Source organism: Apteryx mantelli, chromosome 5 (assembly GCF_036417845.1).
Source record: "Apteryx mantelli isolate bAptMan1 chromosome 5, bAptMan1.hap1, whole genome shotgun sequence".
NCBI lineage: Eukaryota > Metazoa > Chordata > Aves > Apterygiformes > Apterygidae > Apteryx > Apteryx mantelli.
In genome coordinates this window covers 35,043,554-35,066,971 of record NC_089982.1, presented here as the reverse complement: position 1 = coordinate 35,066,971, position 23,418 = coordinate 35,043,554, and the positions used below count along the sequence as shown (strand labels likewise).

General features: G+C 43.5%; 1 protein-coding gene across 1 annotated transcript in view; it reads left to right on the top strand.

Annotated features, from left to right (window-relative positions):
- The first annotated feature begins 13,692 nt into the window (after positions 1–13,692).
- Positions 13,693–23,418, top strand: part of ZNF827 (zinc finger protein 827) — a 105,157-nt gene continuing 95,431 nt past the window's right edge. Inside the window, exon 1 of the mRNA XM_013951834.2 lies at positions 13,693–14,017. Within this exon, the coding sequence (XP_013807288.2) occupies positions 13,975–14,017 (43 nt within the window). The 5' untranslated portion in view covers positions 13,693–13,974. The remainder of the gene's footprint in view (positions 14,018–23,418) is intronic.

Below are 23,418 nucleotides of genomic sequence, written 5' to 3'. Positions count from 1 at the left end.
CCACAGTAACCTGATCATGTGGGATTATCTATATATAATATCTCATATATCTTTATATACCATGTCTAATTTTTGTGCCTAATTCTTTCTCTGATGCTGTTAGGGAGGATATGCATTTTAGTAGCAGTCATCCTCTGTGCTTCCCTGATGTGTAGTAACATTGCATGAGGAGTGAGGAAAAGTCCTGGGATGGAAATTACAGTATCAGAACACTTTTTTGGCAGTTGAATGGTTAACAACATTAGCACTATGCATTTGACTGGCTTGAGATTAATGGGTAAAATCCATACCTCCAGTAGAGCCTGATTTGCATCTTGTATATCTGAGTTAATGCTGAGGAATCCCACAGCTATACCCATGTGAAATTGGCCCAAATGAAAGTTACTGCTTGAGTATAGTGGCAGATCTGATACGGGATGGGTGAAGCTAGTGAGGTGAAAAGATAGGAAGGAATAGACAACAGCCTTGGCTTGTAAAGAATCCACTAAAATGTGTGGGAAGACTTTAAAAGTTGTGTGTGGAACATACTATGCTTACTGTGTAGTTTCCTTTATTAACATGAGTGGCAATGTTTTAATTAAGTAATAGGAAAAAGTTGGCCACTAATGAAGCGGCATCTTTGAGAACATGGTGAGACATGAATTGAACCATACAAAGGAACTACCCAGCAGCTTGAGCTATTTTTAAAATGGCAATGATGAACTCTTCTGAGTAACTTTTTTACCCAGACTTCTATGTTAATTTACTCAAAAACTGATATTAGTAGGGTGTAGCTAAAGACCTGTCTGAAACTTTGTTGTAAATGTCTGATTTTACTGACTGGGCATATGTAACTTCAAGGAGCAGAAATAGTAATATAACAGGCTGTTACATAAGTTTCCAGGAGACTTCTTGTTGTTTTTTATGGCACGTTTTTTAACATAAAGGAAACTAAACATTTCCTCACCATCAAAACCACGTTGAGAATCAGTCTGTAGAAATCGGCAATAAAAACAATAGGAAAGCTAAAGTTAAGCCTGAAACCTCCCTAATATCCTTTAATATCCCAACACAATGGGGCATATCCTTAAGTCACTTCCAAAAATGCGCTCTATTGTGCATGTTAATGAGATAATTTATTACCCACTTCGTCGCGACTTGGGCTTCCCGGTTCAAATTCAGTTTTGGTTTAGCTTCGCCGTCTTGGGATGATTTACAGCAATGCGTTTGGCCGTCTGCTTAAATGCGGCTCTTACCATGGCCTTAAAGTACTTGGAGGGGGGGCTGGGGTGGAGTCGTAAAATTTGTGCGGTTAGGCTCCGATAATGGCAAGCAGCTCCCAGGCACCGCGCTGCTGCGGGCGCGTCCACCGGGAAGGGCTGTTCGCCGCAGCTGAAAGCCGCCCAGCTCGCTGGCGGGACACCCCGGCGGGGCGGCCCTGCGCCTCGCCGCGCCCCGGCCGCCGCTCTGGGGGCGAGGAGCGGGAGTGGCCCGGCGGCCGCCCCGGCCCCGGCGAGCATGCCCAGAGCGCGCCCGCGCCGCGCCGGGAGGGGAGCGCCCGCCACTGCCCCGCTCTTAAAGGGAAACGCACGTCGCCTCTGCGGGGGCGGGCCGCTGCCAGGCGCGGGGGGCCTCACAGGGGTTCCCCTCAGATGCCAGTTTCCTTCTGTTGAAATGCACTGAAAAAGTCTGGTGGGTTTTAAAAGGTAGCAGTGTCTTAGCCTGATTAAATGATGAGTTTGTTTCTGCTTAGTAAGATGGAAAAATCACTTAAATTCTTGCAGGTTTTTTATTCCTGTACCTATAAGAGTCATACCCCAGAGTCTAGCTGGAGGCCTGTAGCTAGCGGTGTCCCCCAGGGGTCAGTACTGGGTCCAGTCTTGTTCAGTTTCTTCATCAATGACCTGGGTGAAGGGACAGAGTGCACCCTCAGCAAGTTTGCTGACGATACAAAACTGGGAGGAGTGGCGGATACACCAGAGGGCTGTGCTGCCATTCAGAGAGACCTGGAGAGGCTGGAGAGCTGGGCGGAGAAGAACCTCATGAGGTTCAACAAAGGCAAGTGCAGGGTCCTGCACCTAGGGAGGAATAACCCCATGCACCAGGACAGGTTGGGGGCTGACCTGCTGGAAAGCAGCTCTGCAGAGAAGGACCTGGGAGTGCTGGTGGACACCAAGTGAAGCATGAGGCAGCAATGTGCCCTTGTGGCCAAGAAGGCCAATGGTATCCTGGGGTGCATCAGGAAGAGTGTTGCCAGCAGGTCGAGGGAGGTGATTCTCCCCCTCTACTCAGCCCTGGGGAGGCCCCATCTGGAGTACTGCGTCCAGTTCTGGGCTCCCCAGTACAAGAGAGACATGGCACTACTGGAGAGAGTCCAGTGGAGGGCTATGAAAATGATTAAGGGACTGGAGCATCTCTCTCATGAGGAAAGGCTGAGAAAGCTGGGCCTGTTCAGCCTGGAGAAAAGAAGACTGAGAGGGGATCTCATCAATGCATACAAATATCTTAAGGGAGGGTGTCAAGAGGATGGGGCCAGACTCTTTTCAGTGGTGCCCAGCAAAAGGACAAGAGGCAATGGGCACAAACTGAAACACAGGAAGTTCCATCTAAACATGAGGAAGAACTTCTTCACTGTGAGGGTGGCAGAGCACTGGAACAGGTTGCGCAGAGAGGTTGTGGAGTCTCCTTCTCTGGAGATTTTCCAAACCCACCTGGACGCAATCCTGTGCAACGTGCTCTAGGTGACCCTGCTTGAGCAGGGGGGTTGGACTTAGATGGTCTCCAGAGGTCCCTTCCAACCTCAACCATTCTGTGATTCTGTGATATAAATAAGTTACTACCTTATCTTAAGTATTCTTAACCTTATCACTGGGAAACAAGTATTGTCCTGTAACTAATCTTTCTGCATTTGTGACTGTTATCCTGAGCATATTGACACAGCCTTTTCCCTCAGCTGACTTTCTCCCTTTTGCAAGAAGAACTTAAAAGGTGTTCAGTAATGCAGGAGTGTTAGAGGATGCCCCTATCTGAAAGGCAGGCAAGCAAGGTCTGAAGAATTTCTTGGGTCTTGGATGTGGGCTAAGAAAGAAGCACCTTTACTTGGGGCTCCTGCTAGCATAGCTGCCTTGTCTGGGGTCTGAAGGGACTATGTCCCTTAGGACATAGTTCTACCAACTAAAGCCCTTGAGGGTCCTATGTCCTTGAGCCCTTCCCTTCCCCCCCCCCCAAGTGGCAAAAGCACAAATTACCATTTTATCAATAAGATGGCTTTACTGTGCAAGAAAAACACAAGCCTCAGTTGTACAAGAAGCAGCTAAAAAGGATAGGGCACCTAGTAGTATAGGAAGCCTCACTGGGGACAAGTAGCCCTTAATGGGGCCTGGAGATTAGCAGTTGGTCAGAGAAGGTCAATTTAAAGAGTGCTAAGACTGGGGAGTCCATTTTGAAAGATACTGAACAGAGAAGTCTTCATAGTACAGAATACTGTTGAAGGCACATCAGTTCGGAGATGGGAAGGAGTTCGGTAAGGATGGTTAGTTTTAGCAGCAAATGAAGCTAGTGGCTTTAAATGAGATAAGATGGCTGATAAGAGGAAGAATATGAAGTTTAAGTGTTCATATAGTTTAGAAGAATGTTCTGGGGCAGGGTGGAGGATCATAAAGATAAAACTGGTGTCACTTTCAGCATGGAAGAAACAGGGAAGAGAACTGGAGGAGGTGATATTTGCAAAGTAACTTGGGGAAGAGAGAAGGCCCCCAAGCTTAAAGTTTAGAAGTTGGATATTCTGTTATATGATGGGATGACAATTTCAGTCAGCTGAAACATTTGAGCTGTCAGACTAGAAGGTGCTAAGAGAGCACTTTCAGTAACATGGATCTGAGTTTTAGCTTTCAAGGAAAGCTAAAATCTCTTCATTTTGGTAGCATCTTCTGTTTTTTTGGGGGGGTCATTTGTGGAGTTTTTTGGACCCTGGTGTATCTATCTGCTGTAACTTTTAGGGCTATTTGTAATAATGTATAAGCATTGAAAACATAAAACAGGACCTCTGGTAAAAGACCATGTCTTGTGAAGATCTCTAAGACTGTCAGCAATGGAGGGATGAGAGTCTTCATATTTTTATCCTCTCCTGTGAAGAATGTCATGAGCTCTCTACATTTTTAATACCCAACAATCCAACAACAAGCAGTGGGAAACAGATTTTAATTACAGATACAGTAGTTCTGTGGAGGGAGGAGATTAGAAAGGTACAAGTTGATTAAAAGCTATGGAAGGGTGAGGGAAGTAGGTGGGGGCCAGATTTGACCCAGTTTCCTTGATTAGCATACCCAAATGGGCAGGGTAGTAAATATGTCTGATGTGGTACCACAGCTGTGGGGACTGGGCTGGGGCCCTCTTCCCAACTGTTTTGCTACTAGGCTGATTCTGTTTTTTATTTACTTTGTTTCCCATGTGAGTGAAAGCACCCCAGTACCGGAGTTGCCTCCCTTCTGAGCTCATTTGGTACTGTTCTTGTAGGGTGTATGAAGGAGGCAGCCAGTGTTTCATCTCCTGATGGCCAATGTTGTTCTGTGGAGCAGTGGCCACCTAACTTTTAGGTAACTGAGACCAAGAAGGCTTGCTTGTTTTCTCACTAGTTGCCATTCAATACATTGAAATGAATAAAACCTCGCAAATATAATAAAAGTCTCCAAGAAAACCCAACAAAATCATCTTACATCTGATAGGCCTTGCTCAAGTCTACTGCCTTGCTGGACCTTTTCTCTAATAATCATTTGCTTTGACTTTTCCCTTTTACCCTCTGCTTGATAATCTTCACAAGACTAAGTGGAAGATCCTTACCTTCTCTGGCCAGGCAGGGAATACTTCTTGTTCAAGCTCCTGCCAACTTCCATTGATTTGACTTTGTACAATATCCTCCCAATGTATGTAATGTAGTAGGAGGGAGGTACTTTTTCCTTATGAACACTTCTGCTTCTCTCTTCCACGCTTTCTTATTCATATCACTAGGTCTCAAACAAATGAAAATGAGTGTTTTGTGGCAGGCATGCAAAAGAACAAGCAGATATTCCCTCAAAGACTTACTAGTATATTCTTCCATTTCAAACTCCTCAATTCTCCATTTCTATAGCTGCTCCTTGAAGGGGGGAGGAAATAGAGGGGTGAATAGAGGGGTCATTTTTGTCTGTCCAGATTGTTGTTCCAGTGGGGGGAAAAGGGGTGTGTGAGCGCATGTTGCATGGGTCCGTTACTCCCTCTGCAGGCAAGAGCATGCTACTCTTTGTTGAGAGCCACCATGATCTCCCAATGGAGCGTGAGCACGTTAGGTCTTGAGTAACACTGCTGGAATCAGTGGGTGTTTCTCACTGTATACAACAGTAGCAGTATCTGTGCAAAAATCTAAAGGAGAACAAGAAATCAAGTTGTGCGTGTACCACATAAATTTTACTTCTATGAGGTAGGAACCTTCAGGGCATACAGCCAATATAAATGAGGGGGTTGAAAGCTGTATGCTTACTGGTAAAAGGAGAGAACTGCACTAAGGAAGAATGGATGTAGATTAGCAAGAAAAGTAATTAAATCCTGTGGCCACATCACTTGCACATCAGGACTAAGGCATGAGTTGGTATAATGGTTTGCTGGGAACAGTGGCCTTAACTTTGCATCTGGCTCTGTTATTGCACTGCCATGTGCTGATGTTGGAAGCAGACTGGCTGTCCCCACTGTAAGGTGGAAGTAATGATACTTTGTTTAAAAAAAAAAAAAAGCAATACCTGTCTGTTAGTGAGCAGTCTAAGAAAAAGACAGCAAACTTTCATTGCATGTCTTTTAGAGGGCTTAAAAATACAGTCACTATTCTTCCTGCTCTGCAGTTATGTTATAGCTTCATTTAGCTTGTAAAATCCTCAGGATAGGAACCTTGTTGAGGGAAGAAATGAGAGAGAGAGAAAGAAACATCAACCATGGTTTTGGAATGATTAGTGAATATTTTCTATTAGAAATTAGCTCATGAGCTAGTAGGAATTTTAGAAAATACATATTTGGACTTCAGAGCAATCTGGATATCATGAGGGTGTCTTTGGTGAAGAGCCATAGTTGCTAAAAAAGAAGAGTGGAATATTTGTGTTCTGTAAACTACTCCCATAAAGCCAGACATAGCTATCATGTTTAAGAAATGGGAAATGCTAGTGTTACAATATTTTCAGCTTTCTATTCTGAGTTTCACATGCTGTTTTACTCAGCATCACACGTGTATGTGGTCCATTACTTAGTCCTGGCTTTAGTCTTGCTGTGTTCTCTTCTGAAACTACTAAGCTTCTTCTTACTTACAAGGCATTCAAGCTCATCCTTTAAAGAGGTAATGGGCTTTTAGGCCTCTTCCAAGTCTGAAAATAATTTCAGAGATGGGATCTCCTTGCCGGACAGTAGAGCTTTGTGCAACTAGTCCTGTTAAGCAAGCTTGCAAAATCTGACAAACCCTACTATCCTCGACAATGTTTTCACCAGCCTCCGAGAAAGAGGCATTTCCACAGAATACTTATATAACTTCGCTTATCCCTTGGCAGGAGAAATAAATGGTTGGAATATTTAATTTTTAATTTAATAAATATTTAATTCTTCTCTGGTAAAATAATAAACTTAGATGGAGTGGGTAGTGCCCCTTTTACAGGACAAGAGAGGGAATGTTTTAGTCAGATTTCCTCAAATGTTCCATTACAGCTGGAAGTGACAATTTAGAGCTGGCATTTCATAAATTATTATATAGGTATAAAAAAATAAGAGATTTCAAATCAAGGAAAATGTCAGGTTTCTTGGCCTTTTCATTTGTTTAACTCTTAAAAGAAAACTAGTAGCTCTCAGTTTGTGTGTGTGACCATTTAGAGTCAAGAAGTTAAATACACAGGTGTTTTTCCCTGAGGTGTACAAAGCTTTAATTATCCCTAGCTAGTGGATACCCAATTGATATTTTTCTTCCAGGTTCTCCCATACAACCTTGCACTCGCTGCCTGCTCCCTTCTGTTGCTTTCCCTTTCTCCAGAAGCCACACCTCAGACCCTGTACCACTGCTTGGTGTTCCTCCTGTCAGCCACATTCCTCAGCTTTCTTGTGGTGAAATGTAAGCTGCCTCCCTCCAGTCATTACCCCTTCTCCTTTCTTCCTGCTCGCCAAGTTTTGTGGTACTCTATGCACAATTTTTCACTTCTGTTAGTTTGCTTTTTATGGACAAATAACTTGCATCTTACTGTAAACTACAGACTCTAAAACACTGGGTGGATTTAGTACTGCTGAAAAATAGGGACTAGAAACAGTACCTCCATCACACTGTATGAGCAGAGGTTGGAGAGACTAGACTTTATTCCTTGCATCTCAAGAGATAAATAACCTTTTCCTCTGTGCTATTCAGTATGACAGGGAAGTGCCAAAGCAAGAAGATACTCCCTACAAGAGGGGACTGGCCACATGACTTCACGCTCAGCAGGCAGTGGTGACAGCAGGCTGACTTGCAGCCCAAACCCTTCTGCCTGCCAGTAGGTGAGGGCTGATTACTGAAGACAGACAGCATGGTGATGCATAGCTGAATGCCATGTGAAATTCATCACACCAGGCAGGTGAAGCCTGTTAGAAGCTTGATCTCCACATACTCCTCCTTCCCCTTACCTTAATGTGTTTCCTTTCCCTGGCAGTGTAAGATCTCAGCACCACCATGTCTTTCATATCTGCCAATTGCCCTTCTATTTTTTTTCTCACCCTTTTTTTCAGCCATTAAGGTATTGTAAAGAAGATATGGTTGACATTAGTGCCGATAAAGTCCACTTCTGCGCCTTCCTTCCTCCTGCTGTATTTCTGGTAAGGTGCTGTGTCTGAGAGAGAGATGATTCTGGTAAATGCACTTGTTCTACTTGGTAGATGAGCCATTTAGGATCTTGCCACGTCTCAAGGTCCAGAGCAGTCTCAATATTACTCTAGTGCTTTAACACAAAACTAGCCAGTGAATCGAGGGACCAGGACTGATTTCCCTGAGGGATTTGCCACCTGGCTGGTACAGCAAAGACTCTGCCTCTCAAAGTACATGTAACAAGGTGTTTAAGAACTTAGACACGCTTTCATTTAGCAAACAGCTGAGGCTTAAAATGTTGTTGCCCTGCTACTAAACTAAACTGCAAAACTTCACACTGAAAGATGAGGAGGGCAAATGCATTCTGTTTTGCCACTTTGGGGGTGGATGCAGTTAGCTCTGCCGGAAGAGTGGTAATGTTGTAAACCATGGAACGTGTTTGCTAATGAGAATGTGCCTAAACCTTCATTTAACTGGCAACTAACAAACTGTTAAAGGGAAGCAAAATGACAGAGGGAGCATGCTATGTCTCACTCTGATTTAATTTAAATCATTCTTATGATGGGACAAAGCCATTGATTTGAATGGATTGTAAAGAAGAAAGTGGTGCAAAAAGATCAGAACTGGGCCTGATATTTATCCATTTTGTCCACCCTTGTAACTGTGCCCTGAGTTAAGTGTTCCAGTCCCCAGCTGACTGAACAAACTATTCTCATCAAGTCAGAAATGACTTAGCATTTTATGTTGTAAAACATGAATTTAATTTTTGTATAGTTAATCTGTACTGGCTAAGATGTTGCTGCTTCAAATTTTCAGGAGAAATTCTGCTTTTCAAATATCTGTAGATCTAAGTCTGTTTGATAATTATAGGTTCAAGTAAGGTTTTATACAAAATGTGCTTACAAGAAAAGGGGCATAAAGTGATAATGTAGTGAATTATGGAAATGAAAAGCCAACTGTACTTACAGTAAGATAAAAATCACAAGACTTCCTCTGTAAATCTGAAGAAACATCCTAAAGTAGCTGAGTAGCAATAAAAAGATGTAGTCACTAACACAATCCCTCCCTAGGCCTATAGTCAATGTGTTTCTGGCCTGCCAAGTGTAGGATCGTTTATCAGTGTGGATTTAAGGTTAGCAACCTCTAGTATTGTGAGTGGGGGCTGTTTTCTTTTGTTGAAATTAAGAGTTGTATCACCTTTCCTAGGTAGTGTGCTGTATGAGCAGCTGGACAATATAAATGCCATAGATACAGTAAAGGGTATTAGCATGCTAAAATTGCATTGCAACTGAAAGCAGCTTGTGTTGAAATTACTGTAAAATGATTCTGGCTAGTTTGTTTGCCGGGATTTGGGCAAGATACTGACAAACCTATCTGTAATTTAGAGAAGAGATACAGAGTATATTGCACCCTTCCTTCTTGGTGCATTTCCACACTGAGGCTGCAAACCTGTACTGAAATTCATGAGAATGTTGATCTTGAGGAACGTTCTTGATTCAAGACACTCTCTGTTCACAAGCACAGTACAGACTGCTAAAGAGTGAGAAAAGCACTCAGTGATTTAAAGGGTTCCAAAAAAGCTCTTCTGTAGGTTGTTATGATAGTTCATTGACTGTGGCCCTTGCACATTGTTTTTTTTTCCTCTCCAAATGAAAACAAAAGTGGCTTAAAAACTTTGAGTAAGGAGACCTTAACTGCCTTTTTCAAACTAAAGCCTGTGACTGAAAGGCCTCGGATCTCCTGGTTATGCAACCACACCTCCCACTTTGTAATTGTTTTTCATCTGTCCCAAGGTGATGATCATCAGATAGTAATGACTTCTGATCTTTGTTTGTTGGCCTCTGTGAAACTGGTTGGTGGCCTTCTCAGTTATTAACTTTATTTATTATTATTACAAATCCATTTGCTTAACTCTATTATTTTACAAAGCATTTGCAAATATGGATGATGGGATTCATGAGCTGTTATCCTATGGATTCGTTTGTCCCCTTGCCTCTTAAACGCTTTAGAGCAAAGAGAAGTTTCTAATCAAATCTTAATTGTTTGCAAGACTGATTCATAGTTACTGCTGAGCGTAGAAATACTGGCATCAACTGAAATAGAAAAGAGGAAGAGTTTAGGCTATTGAGGGTATCCCTCTAAAAGGTGTGGGCCAGATAGTGTAATTTCAATGATAAACAGTATGTTTGATGGCAGATATTAAAGATAGAGAGTCTATAGGCAAGTGATGCTGTCTTCTGTGTTCGATAGGAAATTAATCTAAAGATAGGAGTACCATGAAAAAGAGCCTGTAAAGCCTGAACATCTCCCTGTTGCATGCTTAGGAGCACACAACTGACCTGATAAAATGGTTTTGTATAGGCTATACTTTAAGCAGAGGTGGCCGAATACTGTGGTTTGGTTGGGGGCCCAAGACTGTTTAGTATGGCCCTGTTTTTCCACTCAGTATACTTTTTTTTTTTTTTTTAATTTAAGCCTGGCGACAGAATTCTTAAGGTTTCAAAAATAAAATGAGGATGTCAGTTAATTTTTAGGTGTCTGGTTAGCAGCCTTTTCAAACATTTGTCACATTATATGAAGACAGTTTGGATGCTAGATGCACTGCAAAGGTTTTAAGAACATTACATCATTTATTGCTGTGTATAGCCTTATTTACTCCACTTGTTTCATTTTTCTCATGTGTAAGTAAAGAAAATATTTACTTTGTTCAACAGGGGTTTCTGAGGCTGAACTTAATTCATATGTGTAACTAGGTTTGGTGTTTGGAAGGTGCCATACAGTCATTACTTATTAATAGAAGGACCTGCAGAAGTAATGCATTATTTATATTATCTGTGGAAGACTTGCAACTATTTTGTGTTTGGACTAGAAATGTTCAAAAGTGTGGTCAGCTGACTTTATTTCCACTATACCACCAAGCACACAATGTAAGATTATTTTTAAAATGGCGTTGTATCATTAGTTATCTTCCTTAAACCCATGTATAAAAGAGTGTGAAGTTAGCACTGATGTGTCTTTGATTTTCTGGGTGATGGCTGGATGGGACATCTTAGATAGGACAATGTTTGGAGTAATGCAATTAATCAGGATAGGTATGAGGAACCAAGTTGTTCCCATATGGAATATTTCCATGTGCAGGATTATATACTCAAGCTTAGAAGACTTTCTAGAGTTTCTCCCTGATAATTCATTCAACTGCTGGGATTTCTTTCACTGCAGAACAGGCTTACGGTTTGACCCTCTAAACTCTTGGACAACCCTTGCGCAGTCTGTTGAAGCCAAGGTCATTCTCCGAGAGGTTCGGTGCTGCTCTGGTGCTTGTCAGTCCCCATGGTTCTTTCAAGGAGTTGAGTTGCTGTAATGTCTTTGCAGCCACCTCAGCTCCCCTAAAGGGGGTTTCAGATGGTGAAGGAAAAAAAATCAGCATATTATAAAGCTGACAATGTCAGCATTAATTTGTGCCAGAAATCCGTGTAGAATAGGGGGTGGAAAGAGTGGTGATGCAGAAAGCAGTATTTCCTACATCCCCCTCTCTATAGAGCACCTGAAGAAGGGCTGCCACAGCAGCTGTGGATAACAGCATAGAGCCAATACTTTTTCCCCCTCTCTGAATCCGCTACTTTGCGGCCTTCTGCGAAAATAGGAGCATTTGGACAAACAGCCATTGCTCACAAAGCTGGGTTAGTTCAATGCAATTGCCATTAAGATGTATTTAATTACAGGTTTAGTCATGCAACCCCTATTAAAGTTAACAGAATTATGTTGCTGAAGGTCCCAGGTGTGTCAAATGAGGGTTTGTGAGCAACTGTAAATAATACCTCTGAAATTTTTGGATAACATTACTAATGCTATACAAATCTCCAAGAAAATGGCATAATTTGGAGAGTTAAATGCAAATCTAGGGCCTAAATATTCTGAGGGAATTCTTATGCTGGTACAGAGTAGCTTGATCATGAACAGGTATAAGGTATCTGTTTGGATTCATCTCCACCCCCAAAAATCTCCTGCCCTGTTTTTGTTAGTTATTTACTTTGGTTTTTACTTCTGGATCTAAAAAACCCCCAAAAATCTCTTTATGAAAATGAAGTATTTCAGCTAGTTTTTCTCACAATACAACTAAAGTCAGATGGAGGTGTATTTTGTCTTAACAGAAAAGAAGTCAGTCCTTTTGTGTATATGTGTGTTTTAACCTCAGAATGACACATGCATGTTAGTGAACCTAAGATTCTCATATGTATATTTTTTAAATCTTTGGGGGGGGGGTTCCCCTGTGGAGAAGGCAATTGTGGCTGTAAAATGGGCAAACTATTTGAAATAGTTCTAATGTGAGGTGATTAAGACTACATGTTAACTGCTTAAAAGATATAGGCTGCAAATTTACTGTTTTGTGTTTTTTTTCTAGCCAGCTGTTTATTTAAAAAAAAAAGATTATTTTGAAGTTAGCGGGATAAAATATAATGTGATAAATGATGAGTCAGATTGTCAAAAGCAAAAAAATCCTAATGGGGATACATGCTAGAATAATGCATTTTTTTATTTATTTTTGCAACATCTGACTCATGATTTTGATTATGTATTCTGCTAAGTTCAAAGTTTCCTTACACAAAGAGAGAGCTATATGAAACAACTGTGCTTCAAACCATTTTACTTCAATTGTAGTAGCAGGTTTTAGAGTTTAAATCATTAACAACCTCTGTGTGAACTTTTATCCAAATGACTGCAAGTCACAAAGCGAACACTTCTTTTTCACGAAGTACCTTTTGTGCTTTAGTGAGACCCAATCCCTCTTCCTTTTTTTTTTCCCCACCTTCATGTCTGTCTTTGAAGAAAGATGTGTGATTTGTGAAGTAATGAAAGTATGTATCGGTTAATGAAAACTGCTATACTGGGTTCATAATGCACACTGAAATTGCTCCAGGATAAAGCTTCATATTACTGCATTACAGCAGGAAAAAAGTAAATTTCAAAAGTCCAGGTTGCTGTGTGCACTGTAGGAGTATCATGTAGCAGTTAAATCAACCATTAGGGGTGACCTAATCTTGTGGGGGGGGGGGGTTCTCCCTCCCCCCCCCCCGTCAAGGAGCTGTGATTTTCATGCTGCCTGCATTTTTTCCACTTTTTTAAAACTAACTAGAAATTTTCAGAACCTGATCCTGAAATAGTGTATCCACATAGTAACTTACACAGCTTCCTTTCTTGCTTATTTTATCTACTTAATTTGGCATGGAGAGAGTTGTATATCCTTGCCCTTCCCCAAAACTGAAGTTCAATTAAAATAAGATCTTTAGATGCGATCTTCACAAAGCATAGGGGATAAACAAACTCAAGAAATCCTAGAGAGTTCTCTTTGCAATATTGTAATTTTCTTTTTTAATGGACGAAGACAAAAGTCCCAGTTTATAAAAGAGCTATTATTTTTATTTTCTTTACTGTCAGAAATGTGAGGGAATTACAGTGTGAATGGTCGAGACACACAAATCCTCCTTTCCTCCCCCCCCCTTTTTTTTTTTAAAAAAAAGAGCGAATTAGGAGCGGGTGAGGGACTGGGGCAGCGCATCCTCCTCGCGAACCCCGCCGGAGCGCCGCGCCGCGCCTGAAGTGCAGCCGGGGAGCGGGGGCACCTTCCCCTTTGCTCTGCCCGGGTGTGTGTGTGTGTGTGCGCGCGTGTGCCCGCCCGCCGGTGTGTGTGTGTGTGTGCGTGCGTGTGTGTCCCTGTCTGCCTCTCGCTGCCTGCCTGCCGCCCGCGGGCGAGCCGTGAGCGCCGCCGCCGCCGCTGCCCTTTGATCCCGGCGTTAGTGTTAGTTAGGGGCCGGGAGGCGCGCGGGGCGCAGCCCTCGGCACCGCCGCGCAGCCCGCGCCCCGCCACGGCGCCCGCCCGCCGGGATCACATCCCCGGCCGCTGAGGGATACTGCGACCGGGGACAAGCCAGGTGCACGACCGGGGGGGGGAGGAAAAAGAAAGAGAGAGGGGGAGAGCCAGCCCTTCGTGGTGACTCCGGGAAAACCGGCTTCAGCCCCCTTTCCCCCGGCGAAGAGGGGAAAACCCGCCCCGGTTAGCAGCTCCCCCGGGGGCCCCGGCTTTGTGCCTGTCTGTGCCCCCCCCCCCGGTCTTTTTTGATCTCCCGTTAGACCAAGGAGGAGAATGTGAAAAAAGGGGGAAAATGCCCAGGAGGAAGCAGGAGCAGCCCAAGCGCCTCTCTTCACGTAAGTGCCCCCTCTTTTTGCCATTTTCTCCTTCCTCCTTTCCCCGTCTCCTTCCCCTCTGCAGCCGCCTCCGTCGTTTTGTGCATTAGTTTAGGGTTACAGAGGTGAAACTGACAAAGACACAGCCTGGGTTATTCCTCTTTTAGGTCTGAGCTAAGGCAGCCATGTTGGTGATGAACAGCCTTGTGCCCTTTTAATTTTTCCTCTCTCTCTCCTTTCCCCCCTTCTTTCTTCGCGTCTCTCGCCCTTTCCTCCCTCTCCCTCCCCTCGCCCGTGATTGTGCATTTGTGTTGGGGGGGGCGGTGTGGGTTTCTCTTTGGGGCCGGAGGGAGGGGGGTGTCTGGTTTATTGGGGTGGGGAGGGGGGCGAGAGGGGAAACGGCTGCTGGCGTCTTGTGCGGAACCAGACGAGAGGTCCGTCCCCGGCTAAAGGTTGCGGCGGGGCTGGGCGGACCGGGAGCGGGGGGAGGCGGGCAGCGGCCCCGGCGGGGGCCGGCGGCGGCGGGGGCACTGCACGCAGACCCCGCGGCCACCCCGGAGGGGACCGGGGCCGCCGCCGCCGCGGGGGAGGGGACAGCGGGGAGGCAGACCGTGGCAGGCGAGGTCCCTGCAGAGCAGGGAGAGGCGGCGGCGGGATCGGGGCTCCTCCTGGCCGCAGTGAAATGAAGGGTCAGGCGAGACTCGGGCTTCAGCGGCGCTGCCCCAGACGAGAGCAGCAGAGCACAGGGCTAAAGTGCATCCCGATCCTCCCCGCCTGCGGGCACCGCGTGCGCACGTACACACACACATGCATACACGCACACACATCCCCTGACACAGCTCACCCTGCCCTCTTCCTTCGTGCTCCCTCCCCCCCTTTCCTATTTTCTCCCCTCTTTGCAAGACAGTTAACTTTTCTCCTTCTCTCTCCTCCCCCCCCCCCCATTAGGCGCTCCGCAGCTACTGAGAGGTAGAAGGGAGGGGAAGGGACCTAAAAATACCGTGCCCCTGCTTGGCCCCGGGGTGGGTTTAAGGAGAGCAGGGGTGGACGGCAGGGGTCATTAGCCTGTCTCCGGCACATCTGCTCCGAGCGTGCCTGCAACCCCTTCGCGCCGGGCCCGGGGCAGGGGAGGGCTGAGCCGCCGGTGCCGGAGCTGCTGAGCTCGGTCACCGGGAGTTCACCAGGGCGGCCCCCGGCCCGGGCGGCGCCGCTGCAGCCGGAGCGCAGCGCACCCCCCGCCCCACTGCCTGGGCAGGGGTGATCCGGGGGGAAGGGGCTGGGGCTCCGCTCTCCCCGGCCCTTCGGGCGCTGTCACCCGAGCCGGGGCTGTGGGTGTCCGCTCGGGGGGGCGGGAGGATGGGGGAAGGGGGCTGGCACTTACAGCCCCGCAAATATTTCTCTCTCCTTTTTCTTTCCGCCGGAGCCGACGCAAAGGGTTGGAGCTGTGCCCTCCCCCCCACCTCCGCTTGCCCCCGCGCAGCCCTTTCGCTGTGTGCCCGCTAGAGGAGCCGCGCCGGCACTGCGGGGAGCCGATCCCCCCGCAGAGCAGCGGCCGGGGCGGCGGGCGCGGGGAGGCGGCGGGAGCGCGGCGCCCGGCCCCGCAGCGCCCCGGCCCCGGCGCGGCGGGGGCAGGGGCTAAGGCCGGGCGCGCGCGGGGCCTTGCGTGGCTCGGAGAGACGTTTCGGGGGGCGGGCGCCGCCGCCCCGGCTTGGCCTTCCGTGAGCGGGGGAGGCGGCGGGAGCGGGCGCTTGCAGCCGGCCCGGCGGCTGACCTTGCCCTTGCCCCTGCCCTGCTGCGGCTGCCCTCTGCCTGCCTCTCGGGCTGACATGAGGCGCGGGCTCCATTTTAGCTCGCTCGGGTGTGCCGCTCCCGTGCGCAGGCTGCTGGGGGCTCGGCCCCGGCGCGGGGGTTTGTCTGCCCCCGCCTCCGGGCTGGCTCTAGGCTCCCCTCGCCTCGACCTCCTGACCGCCTGCGCCAGGAAGAAGTCACGGCTTCTTCTGAGCTGAGGAACAATCGCCTTCATTGTGCACATCGAGTTTTTTTCCTTTTTTTAAATGCACGGCCTAATTTGTAGTTCTTTTGGATTAATTTTTAAATTAAGTTCATGGGTGTTTTTTTCGTGATGTGTGAAACGTGCACCGTATGTCCCACGCTAATGCTACTCTTTTAGTGGGCTTTATTTAATTTATTTACAGCCAGATTGTATTGGGATTAAGAGCTATTCTTTGCCAAAAATAATAATAATATATTTGATAATTCAAGAAGAGTTGTAGGAATTCTGTTACATCCTGCAGATTCAGAAAGTGCCTTCGAATACATTTCAATCAGTGTGCAAATGCTATAAATAGTGATTTATGTTATTTTTTTGCAACATGTTGCTTTAATGGGTACTCCGTGTAAAATAAGCTTTTATTCTACAATTCCTGCTGGTTTTAGCAATACAGTTCTTAGAGGAACAGCATGTATGTTTTTCATTTTAAAGTATTAACAATAGCAGAAGAATATAAAGTGCACAATGCACATCTAGAAAGAAGATGGCTAGTACTGTACTCAACCTTAACTCTGCCCCATTGCGGATTTTACACTGTGATTCAGTCTTAAATTATGTTACAGGTTGCAAGTTCATGAATGCTCTCCAGTGTACCTGAATGACTGTGTAGCTGGTTTTGCCATATGTAGCATCTTACTGAGCAGCGTACCACTCTGTGATGTTTTGGACTCTGTTGCAATTGTTTGGGAAATAAATAGTAAGACATAGATACACAGAGTAGCATGTAACTTAACAAATGTAGCTTTGTATGACAGGTCCTGTGGATTTTAATATACCTTGGGTAGGTAGTTGTATTCTCAAGATCTCTAGGCCTTAATTATTTTCTTATAACATGTTGTGTACCCTGAATTGCACCTGAGGAATGCTGTAACACTGTTTGAAGTAACAGTATACAGTGCTGATTAGGACCCTGATTTTATTCTTCTGTACATTGACCTCACTGGACGACTCTTGTGTAAATTTAGAGGTAATTTCACAAAGGAAGCCTGTGCTACCGAAATGTGTGCTCTGGTGAAGAAGTTTTCTGTAAAAGGGTTTACTAGCATTGTATCAGACCGTTGAAACTATTTAAATAGCTTCAAGTGAGTTGTGAGATACTGACACTTAAGTGGTTGCAGGGGAAAAAAAGGGTCGATATTAAATGCAGTAATACTGTGTTTTGGTGGCATCTGCTTAAAAAGGGCAGAGTTAAGGCTGAGCTTTCAGTCATAGAAGTTCTTTACAATATAATTTAGGTTGGAAAGGTCCTTTGGAGGTCATCTGGTCTAACCCCGTACTCAAACCAGGGTGAACCTCAGAGTTAGATCAGGTGAGTGGATCATTTGAAATGCTGTATTAACAGATACTGTAAGTGGAGTTTCTGCATGTAAAGAAGTTAAATTTTTGGCAACTTAGGTGAATATCTTTGCTGACTGTAAAACGCAAGAGAAAGTAAAAGTACCATTTACTTTAAGGTACAAGTGAATGAGGACAGGGGTTTAGGAATTCCTTGATAGACAATGGCTCATTCATACCCTAGCTAAATACTAGGGCAGCATAGCCTTCCTTTACCATGACAGTGTTAGATTCATAAGTTAAAATTTGCCCAGTGCACACATTTCCTATGATTACATTTGGATGCACCTAACTCAGACAAGTCAATTCATTTTCACTAGAACGTTTAAAGGCATTTTGCTCTTTCCTTAATGTATGTTAGTTTTGTTCTCTCGGCTACTTCAGTACTTAGATTTTTGTCTCAATTATTCAATTAGCATCAGAACCTTTAAAAAAAAAAATATATATATATATATATATACACACACACACACATTATTTGTCTCTGTTGCCTTTCTCCCTACTGCCTCACTTCCCATCCTACCTCACACCATTATTTTCTTTTCTGAGAGTTCATGAAAGTATATTTCCTCTGAACTGCACAAATATGACTTGGAGGTGATCAGCCTGAAAAATGAAAGTTTTGAGGGACTCAAGCACGTGTTTAGTATGTAGACTACTACATAACCTTATGTGTAGCAATCAATACTCTTTGGGGTTTGATTCAGTCCCAAAGGCTTAAAAGCAGTGCACTTTGTGAATGAATGCTAGGATATCCTTTATACATAGCTCGCATTTGTTATAGAGTATCAGACCAAACGGGGTACTACACTCAGAAGTTTGAAATACTACTTCTTTCTGAAGAATGCATTTAATTTAGGACAAACTACAATGGTATTTTCTGTTGGATTTCTTTTGTTAAAGAAGGAGATAAAGCAGTGATAAGATACTAGTTTCAATGTCAAAAACTAGATTTGTGGGAGTGAGGGGGCATAAGTCTTCTTGCCTTTATGGTCAGGTGTAGTATTAGATATTCCTGATACTGTGTTGCAGTTTTCCGCTATTTCTATAGAGTAAAAAAATTCAAGCTCTGTGAAGCTTTTTATTATATGGGTTTTTATTGCTGGATTATATCATCAGAGTGTAAAGAAAATACAGATAGAGAAGTAAATTAGGAATGATTTAAAGCTTCCTTCTTTTTTATTTCTGTAGCTTTCTTTATGAGACACTTTCTGGTAGCAAGGGAGGGTGTTTTAGACAGGTTTTTCAAAAGACGCTCCAAAGCCAGAAAATTCTTTGCCAACATTCTGCATTCGAAAGTTGCCTCTAAAACAAAAGACTTTTACCAGCAACAGGAGTCTTTCTCTTTTAATAGTATTTATTACCTTACTAGCAGACATTGCTTGTACAAGGGGAAGCTTTTAACAGTTTCTGTTTACTATTTTTAACCTCTCATCACTGCAGGGATCATGATATAGCTCATTGTTGACAAGAGGATCCATGTAGGGAAAATTATTATTCTTAGTATGATTAGGTTAATAATTTCATTGCTATCATCGTGGTTGTCCTGATGGTACTGTAATGCACCTTTCAAATGAACAGCAGCCTTTTGGTGGGTGGAGTAGCCTCTGTACTGCTCTACCTGAAAACACCAATCATATTTTGTCTCTCTCATTACAGTGAAGTTGTTACAGACTTTTTAGAAATAACTTCTCCCTTTACGGAGGTTTTTTCTGAGGCTTGAAGTCTTGGTCTCGCTAAAGTCTCACTAGTCCTTGCATGCTAAAAAGTACTTTTTTGCATTAGACTGTGTCACTCATCTAAAGTCATACAATGGTAGACTATGACTTAGTGTTGTCTGATAGTACAAGCATTAATAAATCACGCTGTTGGAGTATAAATTGGACTTCCAAAGAGCCAGTGTTCTGCTCACTGAGCTGTTTAAGTTTTTAGGATCTTTTGAATGAGATTTTGGAGAGGATGGGGGTGTAAAAGGTTGTAAAACATAAACACAAACTTTTTAATTGGCCAAACAAGAAAACCTGCTCTGGAAAGGTAGAGCAGTGGAATGGGAAATGTAAGAATGTGCGAACAGAATGCAATTTTATTTTTACATTTTTAAATAGATGAAGAAAGAATACAACTTAATCTTTGTAATAGAGTGATTGTTGTCTTTTTCATATGTAAGAAGGCAGGAGTAGGAGGAATTAAGTTTAAAAAAGAACAACAACAACAGCCAGGAGAAACTGGCTGTTCAAAGTGAAATATTAGTAATTTCCTATAATTTAATCAGACCAGATCCCAGAGCAAGATAATGAGAGCATGACCTACAAAAGAGGACTTTTTGGAAGTTAAAAGGGTTTCTAACATGAAGCTTCAGAAGACATGTGATTTGTCATGAAGAACCATATAGAGGACTTTTCTTCTTTCCCATTGCAGAGAAATTATAATATAGACATTAGTTCAGATGGTTATGCAGAGCTAATTTGGCTTATGCCAGGAACCCTTTTACTGTTACAGCTTAGTTAAACTATTCCAGAGTCATACTCTAAGAGTGTATCTTGTAAATAATGTTTTCTCCTGTTTCTGATATACCATTTTCTGCTGCTAGTTTGCCATGCATAGTGCTGTAATTTTCATCATTCAGGTTTAAGTGTACAAAATCCTTCATGGTTTATGAAGGCTGAAGTATCTACTGTCATGTTTTATATAAAAATAATATGCAATAAGCCTGAACTTCAGAGTAGCTAGCAATATGTCATAGACTCCAGTTTTCAAGGAGGAGAGGGGATTCTGTTCCTCTTTCTTTCTGCCCCCCAAAGCAAGACTTGTCTTTTTATTACACTTTTACGAGTTGTATTTTTATGACATAAAGAATAATAGATGATATGGGGCTGAAGAAAGAAAAAGCTCAACAAGGTGGATATTACCACTTTTTCCAAAGGTTTTTGTTGGTTTTGAGGGTATTTCTGTTATTTTTTCTGCCTTTTTAAAATTTAAATAATAAAACAGAGGCTTGACCCAGACTTCAGTTGAGAGGATGTACACTTCAGGGTACAGTCAGCATTGGATCTGCACATACGCACTGTATTGTGGCTAATTTTATGAAGCATTCAGCAATATGCATCTGTAAGCTCACGGAAGAGCTTGTTTTTTAGTTTTTCTTTTTTACAGACTAACTCAGGGTTGTAATTTGGGAAGTATTATGCTCCCAAAGACAGTTTCTCTTTTCCTGCTGTTCCTTCATTAGTGTTTGCAGGCTGGTATCGTCTTTGGTCTAGACTCCAAACATCTTGGATGCTCAGTCCCAACCTGTCAGCTTTGTAGTTAGTTTTATTCCTTAAAGTTTCTCCCACCTTGCAAGAGGTTGCCTGTTTGTGGCATAATTACACTGAAAAGCCAAATCCCAAGTTAAGGCTAAAGGCGTACCTGTTCCATTTTGTAGGACAGGTGGAATTTTAAGTATTCACACATAGACTCAAAATTCACTTAATTTGAAATCACCAAGAGAGTTATGGGGGGGTTTTTTTGTTTGTTTGTTTGTTTGTTTTGGAGAAACATGCAGAAAGGAAAGAAAAACTGGAAAAAAACTGGACTTCATAAGAAGTCTTTTCCCTCTTTCTTTTCAGCACTTAGGCAGTAGGCCTGGAAGTGGGGGGAAACGTGTGACTAGTGCTGATAGTACAGTAGACCAAGGGAGCAAAGGTTTTTGTGCAACACTGGTGATTTAGCTGCCGTTTAGAATAAGTTACATTAGGAATGAAAGCTGTACCAAGTGAGAGAGATCTTGTAATGTGCTCTTTAGTCACCAGTTTCAGAAAGTGAAATCAGGTTTCAAACAATTGCACTGCTTCATTTCTTTTATTTGAGACTGTCTCTTAATAGGGTAGAAATAAAAATTTTGAAACAACTCAAAGCAATCTACTGTCGTCATCTCCTTGAATTTTGCCTAGTCCCTACCTCTGGGGTTTTACTGTCTTTACAAAATCCTCAAGAGGGTTTATAGTGTTCTCTCTGAAGTTGGCCCTCATCTGGTATTTGCTGCTTGAATGTGTTTTGCCATTTTCCCAGGACTTTCTATACAGGTCCAAAGAGTTCTTTCCTGTGTGGTTTTTAACTAGGAGGGTAGAAGCTCCACCTGCAAGTTTCTGTAAGAGAGAAGATTGCACACAGGCTTGCTTTAAAATTATGGCTTCCTATTTTAAATGAATGTTTTGGATATGTCCTGGATCTTGGTGCCCTGTTAGAGTCTGTAAGACTTGTGTGCTCTCAGGGCAAAAATGAGAGTTCTGGTAAGTTCCTTAAAATAAATGGCTAGGTACTCTTAGAAAAATGTATTTAAAAAAATCAATGGCTTTAAGAGGTGAGGATTTAGCTTAATGAATGATCACTATGTGTAACTTCATTAATGAACAGGAATTCTTCACAAGCTGCTTTTGACTCATGCAGTAGTACTACTAACCAATGATAGTACTGAGAAAATAAATGGTTTATCTGAGATGAATTAAAATGGGAAAAAATCTCCCACAGCTAGATGGTCATGCAGTAAGAAGTAGGTAAGAAACAGAGAGGGCAAGTGGGCTTAGATAGCAGCAGGTGTTGTGGCTGTTGGTGGCTGCTTGCTTTCCTGAAACACAGGCAGAATCTCTCCCCTTGCAGACTACTATGTCAAATCTAGACCTGGCCACTAGTGACTGAGAATGCGTTTCTTTATATGTGATTGGAGCAGATTTTCCCCGTATCTGCCTCTGTATTTCTAGTACTTTGAGGCCATGAAGAGCCCTTCTCAGTCACCAGTGTAAGCATAACAGCCTAGAGCTGCTTTAATTTCTGCTGCCCACAGGCTCTCATCCTGCTCCTTGTTCTGGAAGGAAAGGGCTGACGTAATCCTTTTGTCAATTCGACGTTGCCAAAGAGAGTTCTTTGCACAGTGAATAACTCTGAAGGGGACTCTTCTGCCCACTTTGAGGTACTTTTACATTGCCCGTAAGGTCTAAATAGACTTCACCATAATTGTTTATAAGTCTTCATGCACAGTGCTATGCCACATTGAGATAACAAAGCAAGCTCTAATAAACTGCCTTGTGTATGGGAGGCAGTTATCGCAGCAGTCCACCCAGGTTAATTCGGCTATAATACTTCTGGGTATATTCAAGCTAGCTCAGATATCACCACATAGCACTGTGTTATTTAGTATAGACATACTCTCATGAGAATCAGAATTGTTGTCTTTGAAGGCATTTACTAGCCTGCATAAAATGTGTTGGTAAAGCCCACAGAGTTTTCAGCCAAGAAATGTACTTAAAAAAAATAAAATCAAATCCCACTGCCATTGGCACACTTGTTTGTTGGTTCAGCAGAAAAGCCAGTGATGGAATGGTCATGGACATGAACTTCCCCTTCACTTCTAGCTTTTCCTCTGCATCAGGATTTTAGGTGGATCATTAGGCAGAGTGTAGAAATGCATTGCTGCTATTTATGCTCTGGGTGCCCTAAGTAGCCATAGCGATAGTTTCTTGTACCATCAACTTGGTACAGAATCCTTAATCTCTTTAAAATAAAGCAAGGCTGGAGCAATGAATAATTTTTATTCAGTGCTTGAACATTAGTTATGTGACCTCTGACTTTTCTTAAGGTTGAGAGTTGAGGCAGTGCCTTAAACAATGTGTCTAGGAGCGAGGAGTGTCTATTCCACCTGGAAAGGACTGCTTCACTGTATTAGCCTATGACTAGGAGTAGCTTCCTAATCCTCTCGTCTTTGGCTTTGCTTGTTAACCCCAAGCAATCCTCTCAGGGGCACAGAAAGCAGCTGTCTTTGGTAGCAAACACAGCACGACAAAACAAACACTTCTTGAGGCTTCTCTTAGATACGTTACCATAACATCATCTTTGTGGGAGGAATTAGAAACACAGAGAATATAATTTGCCATGTTTTAATCTGACTTCAAGAGAGAGGAAAAAATTAAATTATAGGGAACTAGATTCCTGTAACATTTATAGGAAGGAATAATTTCAGTATCTAAAACCTAAACCTTTTGTTTCTGAACCAATCAGAAGG